General features: G+C 40.6%; 1 protein-coding gene across 1 annotated transcript in view; it reads left to right on the forward strand.

Annotated features, from left to right (window-relative positions):
* Positions 1–432: 432 nt before the first annotated feature.
* Positions 433–9,426, forward strand: part of anln2 (anillin, actin binding protein 2) — a 19,547-nt gene continuing 10,553 nt past the window's right edge. The window contains exons 1-9 of the mRNA XM_078791105.1: positions 433–570; positions 1,352–1,454; positions 1,527–1,694; positions 2,643–2,708; positions 2,798–2,982; positions 4,345–4,437; positions 5,317–5,403; positions 5,627–5,687; positions 8,322–8,599. Of these exons, the coding sequence (XP_078647231.1) occupies positions 1,358–1,454; positions 1,527–1,694; positions 2,643–2,708; positions 2,798–2,982; positions 4,345–4,437; positions 5,317–5,403; positions 5,627–5,687; positions 8,322–8,599 (1,035 nt within the window). The 5' untranslated portion in view covers positions 433–570; positions 1,352–1,357. The remainder of the gene's footprint in view (positions 571–1,351; positions 1,455–1,526; positions 1,695–2,642; positions 2,709–2,797; positions 2,983–4,344; positions 4,438–5,316; positions 5,404–5,626; positions 5,688–8,321; positions 8,600–9,426) is intronic.

The following is a 9,426-nucleotide window of genomic DNA, read 5'->3' on the forward strand; positions in this document are numbered from 1 at the left end:
TAGGAGTACATGTTGTTGGTAATACTGTGGTACTTTCTGTGTACGCTTGAGGCCAACAATAACAATCAGGACCCACGTGATGAGGTCATTAGTTTTACTTTGAAATGGACCCACCCTCCGCTTTACCGTAATGCCTACTTTAAACATCTACGTGATATCCGGGTGAGTCGTTTTAAAACGGTTAGAAGGATGGATTTGTTTCAGAAACGTTCAAATTATCGCCGCTGCGATCCACAATTCACACACAGTGTGTCATAAAAGACAAATTTTACATAGAAATGTTGTTGCGCGTTTATTGTTTTTATTACTGTGCTCACTTCCTGGTATTTGGAAAACACCGACTCTGAATCAGTGCTGCTGGAGATTTTGTGTCATGTTTCCGGGAATGAACTGATCCCAAGTCAGTGACAACACACACGGAAGTCCTGACCAAGCTAACGTTGTCGAGCGCGCTGAAATTCAAACGCGGAGGAGGAGACGCGACACATAAACCTCCAGCTTGTCTGCCGACAGTCAGTCAGCCTGTCCTGTGGGACGTCCTGTTTCTCGACTACCATACAAGCGTCTCAGGTAAGACAGTAAAAAATACACTTTTCATGATATCCGTGGGTGTTGTGTTCCGGTAGTTTAGCAGCAGTAAAGCGCATATACTAGCTAAACGAGGCTAAGCTAACGTTGCGCGAGCTTGAAGCTAGCAAGCTAATGTCAAACGTCAAACAAGCGAAGAGATTGACTTTAGAAGTTGTCGCTTATATGCCAAGAAATTGATAAATATTTCTTTTCAAAAGGCTCAGAGTTGACTCCATTTTATTTGAAGGTGTATTATTCGTAACACGGTTGTTGATAAACAACAAAAAACAGTCTTTTAGGTTATGGGGCGGACTGATAGATGTTAATATAAGTCATACTTTTAGTCATAGTATTAGTATCTATCTATAGTCGGACTTCTTGTCAATATTTATTTGAATGAGAAGCATTAAGTGGACCCACGCATAATAGGTTACTGGTAAAGAAAGATGTGTTGGTATTATTGGTGGGAAACACACCCATGGAGATGACGTCGCACTCTTCTGACGTCACAACCCCGGAAGGCGCGATTGTCGGACTAGCATTCTAGTAGGATGATCATGCTAAAGGTTACATTGTGACTTATTTTACATGTTATTCACTAGTGAAGAATAGTATGTATATATGTATATATATATATATATAGTTTTATATTGAAGTTGTTTTTAGAGTATGCTGGCGCCTCGATGTAGCAACATAATCCAGACTGGTTAAAGTGCTAATAATAAATAAATAATAATAATAATAATCGCTAATGCATTTGGAATACGTGGTGTCGTTGCAGCTCAGCATGGAAGCTGCTGAAGACAACAGCAGTGCTAACACTAGCTTAAAGAGGCAGAGAGCGACTCTAGCCGAGACTGGCGACAATCTGCTCTCACTATCAGGTTGGTCCGCGCTTGCCACAACATACCTGAATGACTCAGTCATGTTGCATAACATCACATGTGTCATTGCAGACGTCAACGATGGTCAGAAGCGTCCACGATTGGAATCGAGGGGTCAGGAGAACCGCACTCCCAGAGCGTCTCCGTGTGGACGTGGAGCTGAGCTGCTGATAAAGCCTGATACGCCCATGGTGCCCTCAGTGCAGCAACGGGTGCAGCAGCTGGCCCAGAAAGGAGACGGTAATGATTCCATAATTAGCATTGACATTGGTTCCGGTTTTCCACACCAAAATATCTGATAAAACATTCCATTGTTCTCAAATATCTTAATTTTTATTTTTCTATACACAAAATAAGATAAAAAAATCAATTAATTAAGAATAAAGACAATAAATCAGTAATCAGTAATAAATAAGTAAAATAATAATAAAACACCAAATAAGAAAAACGTAAGAAACCACATAATTATTTTTTTCAGATTCAAATGTACAGTATTAACAGTTATTTAACCTTTTAACATGAACATTAATGAAACGTAATAATTTGACCCAATTAGCAAGTTAGCATCGTACTCAGTTCCATCTGGGAGCGGCGTCGTAACTTTAACAACATGTTTTAATGAGATGCTTTATCTTGACGTGTATTTTCCATTAATCATTTCCTGCATTTATTTGTACCCAGCGTCATAAGCCTTTAGCTTCATTGCTAATCCAAAGCAAAACAGGGCGGGGTAACAGTATGGGCGGGGCAAAAATCATGTTAATTGTGTCCGGTGTGCACACAGATTTAACATTAAACTTTGGTATCAAGATGGGGGGCCTCAAACTAGCGTCTTGCGGGCTGCATTTCGCCCGCGGGATGCGAGTTTGAGACCCCTGACATACATATATGCACTGTACCTGAGTACCACCAAGTGGTTCAAATGTGAAATACACCTCATGGCTATAATTAGTGAAAAAAGTGTTTCAATAAATGTTGTCAATATTAATTATCGACGATAAATTAGCACTATCAATCGGAAAAATTATCGTGTTTATTTTTTTGTATTGGGTTTTCCAGCCTGCAAATGGAAGCAATGCACACTTACTGTATGATGCCATCTGGTGGACAGAGTTGGAACTACATCCATTTACACAGCAACACAGTGGTAATGACTATGATGTTCTGCTCCATTGTGTCTTATTGCAGTGGCGCAACACTGCCTGCTAGATGGCAGCACTTCCCTCTCCAGCAAACATCACCAGCATCTTCTCAGTGAGTACATCAGCATCCATCTTGGCAAGCAATGACTGTAGACTCGGAGTGGAACCATCATGTCCTAAACGTCAACTGTCTCGCTGCAGGCGAGGCAGACTTTCATCAGCGCATGGAGCGCTTCAAAGGGCCGCTCTTCCGGGCTGGCCCCGACGCCACGCCCAGCCCGGGCAAGCCCCGCCCACTCAACCTGTCCAACGTCGTCTCTGGTATTCAGCAGAAACTGCATGGTGACGCAACACCCAGCTCGAAGCAGGCTTCTCGTATTCGCCAGGTTGGGTTTACGGCGTCATACTTGCTTAGCTTTCACTTCATCTTGCACCAGAATAGCCGTCTTATATGCAGTATTATCATCTTTTCTATACTTGTAATAGCATAGCCGTCTTATATGCAGTATTATCATCTTTTCCTGTTCTTATGATAGAATAGCCGTCTTATATGCAGTATTATCATCTTTCCTATACTTATAATAGCATAGCCGTCTTATATGCAGTATTATCATCTTTCCTATACTTATAATAGCATAGCCGTCTTATATGCAGTATTATCATCTTTTCTATACTTGTAATAGCATAGCCGTCTTATATGCAGTATTATCATCTTTTCCTGTTCTTATGATAGAATAGCTGTCTTATATGCAGTATTATCATCTTTCCTATACTTATAATAGCATAGCCGTCTTATATGCAGTATTATCATCTTTTCCTGTTCTTATGATAGAATAGCCGTCTTATATGCAGTATTATCATCTTTTCTTATGGTTATGATAGAATAGCTGTCTTATATGCAGTATATCATCTTTCCTATGCTTATGATAGAATAGCTGTCTTATATGCAGTATATCATTTTTTCCGATGCTTATGATAAAACAGCCATCTTATATGCAGTATATCATCTTTTTCTATGCTTATGATAGAATAGCAGTCTTATATGCAGTATATCATCTTTTTAGATGCTTATGATAGAATAGCCGTCTTATATGCAGTATTATCTTCTCTTATGGTTATGATAGAATAGCCGTCTTATATGCAGTATTATCATCTTTCCTATGGTTATGATAGAATAGCCATCTTATGTGCAGTATCTTCATCTTCTCTTATGGTTATGATAGAACAGCCGTCTTATATGCAGTATTATCATCTTCTCTTATGGTTATGATAGAATAACTGTCTTATATGCAGTATATCATCTTTCCTATGCTTTTGATAGAAGTAGAAATAGTCATTTTATATGCAGTTATATTTCCTATGGTTATGATAGAATAGCCGTCTTATATGCAGTATTATCATCTTCTCTTATGGTTATGATAGAATAGTTGTCTTATATGCAGTATTTCATCTTCTTTATGGTTATGATAGAATAGCCGTCTTATATGCAGTATTATCATCTTTCCTATGCTTATAATAGCATAGCCGTCTTATATGCAGTATTATCATCTTTTCCGATGCTTATGATAGAATAGCCGTCTTATATGCAGTATATCATCTTTTCTGATACTTATAATAGAATAGCCGTCTTATATGCAGTATTATCATCTTTTCCTATGCTTATGATAGAATAGCCGTCTTATATGCAGTATTATCATCTTTTCCTATTCTTATGATAGAACAGCTGTGTTTTATGTGTGACTTGTCAGGAGCGGGAGCAGGAGCTGAACCAGTTGAACTTGCAACCAATCAGGGACAATGCCTGGCTCAAGAGGAGCAGCTCTGATTCCTCACTCTGTCAGGTAGGTCTTCCTTGTTTGTATTATTTCGTCACGTTTTGTCACGTTTATTAACTGTGTTATTATTATACATTGGCACGAGAGGCCATTGCTGTGTATACGCTGTGTACTGTACATGCATACTACACCATACATGTACATACCAACCTGTTAGGAGCAACATAACATAGAGTTATTGAGGAAAAAGCTGTGGCTAAATGTTTCTGTGGCGGTCCAAAGTTAACAATGGCGGGCCACCACAATGAAATGGCTGTATGGGGAAAATCCCATACAATAGTGTGTTTGATTATTGATTTGAATAAAATTCAACACTATGTTGTTGTGGTACTAGTATAAGTACGGTTAAGGTGATTATAGGGGTGTTACTTCATGTCTAGAGGGCTCTCGTAATGGTTAAAAAACGTATTTAGAAGGTTGTAAACTATAGTTCTACGTCTTATATGTTGTATTTTTTTAGTAGGTCAGTACTACATTGGGTAATAGGAGTGTTAAGGTGACTATAGGGGTGTTACTTCATGTCTAGAGGGCTCTAGTATTGTTTAAAAAAATAATTTAGAAGGATGTAAACATGTTCTACGTCTTATATGTTGCATTGTTTTCATAAGTCTGTACTATATTGGGTAATAGGAGTGTTAAGGTGACTATAGGGATGTTACTTCATGTCTAGAGGGCTCTAGTATTGTTTAAAAAAAATAATTTAGAAGGATGTAAACAAGTTCTACTTCTTATATGTTGTATTTCCTTAGTAGGTTTGTACTATATTGGGTAATAGGAGTGTTAAGGTGACTATATAACTGCGACACTGGTACTGCTTTGGATGAAGACCCGTTAGAAACAGTATTACAGCCCAGCTCACATACTGTACCTCCACCTAATAAATAGAAGCAGGAAAGGACCCTGCCACCCTCTTCCTGCACTCCAAGATCCAAAAGGCTGGTGCAATGGCCGCCCGTGCAGCCGTATTATGATGTGAGTGTTGCATTGCTACGGGGGCCACCTTCCACACATTTGGGATTGTGCACCCGACCCACTTTGTTAGCGCGACAGGTACTTTACCTCCACGTGGCACAAAGCACCAAGTAAATGTTGGTATTGGCACCATCACAAATGTTTGGTGGGTACTTTTTAGCATTGGGTGAATAAGGTACCCTACAGCCGCAGCGGATACAGCTCTAACTGGATGTGCTTGCAGGTCGATGCAGACATGAAAGACGGCAGCTTCACATCAGGAGCACACAGTTCATCACCATCAGGTAGCCGTATTAATACACTACACATCTTAACACCATATCATGTACAAGTACAGTAAGTACTCCTTTATTGTGCTTCATGGCTTCCACACTGGACCATTACAAGGTAATTTCCACAAAGTAGGATTCCTTATTTATCATGGAATACTTAAGTAGTGAGAGCACAGAAACCTGTTTACCACCTTTTCAATATACTTAAAAAAATGTTTGGAGCCCTCTAGACATGGAATAACACCCCTATAGTCACATTTACACTCCTGTTACCCAATATAGTAGACATAATAAGAGAAAATATGACATAGAAAACTTCTTTACCACCTTCTCAATACGCCCTTTAATATAATTAGAGCCCTCCAAACCTGAAATAACACCCCTATAGTCACATTTACACTCCTATTACCCAATATAGTAGACATAACAAGAAAACAAGACATAGGAAACCAGTTTACCACCTTCTCAATATACGTACTTTTAAAAATGTTTAGAGTCCTCTAAACATTGAATAACACCCCTATAGTCACATTGACACTTCTATTACCCAATATAGTAGACATAATAAGAGAAAATAATAATAATAATAAACTTGTTTACCACCTTCTCAATACGCCCCTTAATATAATTAGAGCCCTCTAAACCTGAAATAACATCCCTATAGTCACATTTACACTCCTATTACCCAATATAATAGAGATAACGAGGAAATAAGACATAGGAAACCTGTTTGCCACCTTCTCAGTATACTTTTAAAAATGTTTAGAGTCTTCTAGACATTGTATAACACCCCTATAGTCACATTGACACTCCTATTACCCAAAATAGTAGATATAATAAGAGAAAATAAGACATAGAAAACGTGTTTACCACTTTCTCAATACGCCGTTAAATATAATTAGAGCCCTCTAAACCTGAAATAACACCCCTATAGTCACGTTTACACTTCTATTACCCAATATAGTAGACATAATAAGAGAAAATAAGACTCAGAAAACTTGCTTACCACCTTCTCAATACACCCTTTAATATAATTAGAGCCCTCCAAACCTGAAATAACACCCCTATAGTCGCCATCACTCCTATTACACTCCTATTACCCAATGTAGTCGACATAATAAGAGAAAATAAGACACAGGAAAACTGTTTACCACCTTCATACATCTGCTTTTTAAAACTATTGGAGCCCTCTGGACATGAAATAACACCCCTATAGTCACTTTTACCCTCTTATTACCCAATATAGTAGACATAATAAGAGAAAATAACACATCGAAACCTGTTTACCACCTATATACACTTTTAAACATGATTTTAGTTGACGAGCTAGCGCTAGCAAGGAGCGCTACCTGTTGGAGTGCGATAGCATCACTGTCTTAAAGCTGGACACACCAAGTGTTAGCAGAGATGAGGATGCTGAGGTTCTCATTGGGAGTGACCAGGATGGATAGGATCAGGAAGGAGTGAGAGAGGCCAGACTGAGATGGTTGGGACATGCCCAGAGGAGACGTTAAGGAGACCCCACCCCCCTCCCACCCCACCCCCAATATTTCATATGTACACCCACTAATTTACATGACACTTTCATGTACAATATGTTGGACTAGAGTATATTCATCTGTAGGGCCCGGCGCCCCCAGCGAAGGGCGGGCGCCCCCTGCATGGAAGGAGCAAACCACCCTTCAGGTTGACCTCGAGGGAGGTAAAAGTCTAGTTGCAAAGCAACCTGTACTACAGCTGTCCTTCTCCGAGGATGGTGGTGTCTTCTCCAAATCGGCATGCGGTGAAGATCAAAAGTATTCCGAGCCGCCTGCAGGAGACGATGACAATGTCCTGGAATCCACCCGTGACGAGTCCAGCGTGGATAACGCGAATGTTTCCGATGTGACGCAATGGAGCGGGTGGACTGGAGAAGATGATAAAGAAGGTGGATCATCTAACGTTGAAGAAAGCATGGAGCTCTCGACGGAGGAGGAGTCGAGGGTTTGGAGGTATCCTACCTGTCAGGGGGGAGACCCCGCAAAGCAAAGCGAGGACAGGCGCTGTGATTCTTCCGGAGAAGAATCCAGGATCCTGGATGCTGATCATCTCACGATTGAGGCTTCCACTGTTGGGAAGTCTGGGTGCCCTCATACCAACCATGGCAGAAGACCAAGCGAAGAACTTCACTGTCAGGATGCTGCTGCAACTCTCACCTCAAATATTGATAAGAAGATGGAAAAAGAATCAGTGGAGAAAAGTCAACAGGACCTGGATGAGGAACCTGATGAGAAACCAGGGACTGGATTTGATTCACAGGTAGAAAACAGTGTTCCAAAGACTCTTGAGGAAACACAGCAAAAGGCGTTTGTTGGATGCCGGACCGTGGAAAACGATTCCCAGCGTGCTGTGGGAGGAGAACCCTCCAAGAAGGTTACCTTCATCCTGGAACCGGAGTTCATCAATAGCTCCACCTCCATGGAGTCTGACCTGTCAGGTGAGGGTGGAACGCAGAGAGAACACTTGGACTGGTGGACACGGGTGTTTTTTTATATACATGGTTTACAGGAAGCACTGGGGTGTTGAACAAGATGTGGATCTCGTGCACACACACACACACGGGGAGCGAATGCGCCGACTTCAAGCGCTCTTTCCTTGCTTTTTCAGATGTCGATCTCAGCTCACATGATGACACCAACACCGCTGACATCATCGACCAGATGTTTGAGGAGGTTCTGGAATACGCTGAAAAACTTGAGGAAAGGCGGTCCAGCAATGAGGGAGAAAAAGATGGCGCCCATATTGAGTCCGAGCGGGAAGAAGAAAAACAAGAAGAAGACCAGGTAGATGCCAAAAAAGAAGAGTGTGAGGATGAGCTGTTCCTCCCTACGAAGAGCATCCTCTCCCCTCTCAGCAAGTCTATAGAGGCTGTGGTCACCCCGCTGGTAAGTTTGGATCTGCTTCATATTTGTATACAGTGGGCAATGTGCGCTAGCAATGCTATCGTACTAACATTAGCATGCCAACACCTAGCACGATAGTGGTAAGTCCCATGAAAATAGCTAAAAATGTTAGCATGCTAATGTTAGCATGCCAACACCTAGCATGATTGCGGTAAGTCCAATGAAAATAGCTAAAAATGTTAGCATACTAATGTTAGCATGCCAACACCTATTATGATGGTGGTAAACTGTTAGTATGCTAATGTTAGCATGCCAACACCTAGCATGATAGTGGTAAGTCCCATGAAAATAGCTAAAAATGTTAGCATGCCAACACCGAGCACGATAGTGGTAAGTCCCATGAAAATAGCTAAAAATGGTAGTATGCTAATGTTAGCACACCAACACCTAGCATGATAGAGGTAATTCCCATGAAAATAGCTAAAAATTGTAGTATGCTAATGTTAGCATGCCAACACCTAGCATGATAGTGGTAAGTCTCATGAAAATAGCTAAAAATAGTTGTATGCTATTGTTAGCATGCCAACACCTACCATTATAGTGGAACGTCCCACGAAAATAGCTAAAAATGGTAGTATGCTAATGTTATCATGCCAACACCTAGCATGATAGTGGTAAGTCCCATGAAAATAGCTAAAAATTGTGGTATGCTAATGTTAGCATGTCAACACCTAGCATGATAATGGTAAGTCCCATGAAAATAGCTAAAAATGTTAGTATGCTAATGTTAGCATGCCAACACCGAGCATAATTGTGGTAAGTCCCATGAAAATAGCTAAAAAATGTTAGCATGCTAATGTTAGCATGCC

The sequence above is a fragment of the Doryrhamphus excisus genome, linkage group LG6 (assembly GCF_037039965.1).
Source record: "Doryrhamphus excisus strain RoL-2023G ecotype Guam linkage group LG6, RoL_Dexc_Guam_v1.1, whole genome shotgun sequence".
Lineage (NCBI taxonomy): Eukaryota > Metazoa > Chordata > Actinopteri > Syngnathiformes > Syngnathidae > Doryrhamphus > Doryrhamphus excisus.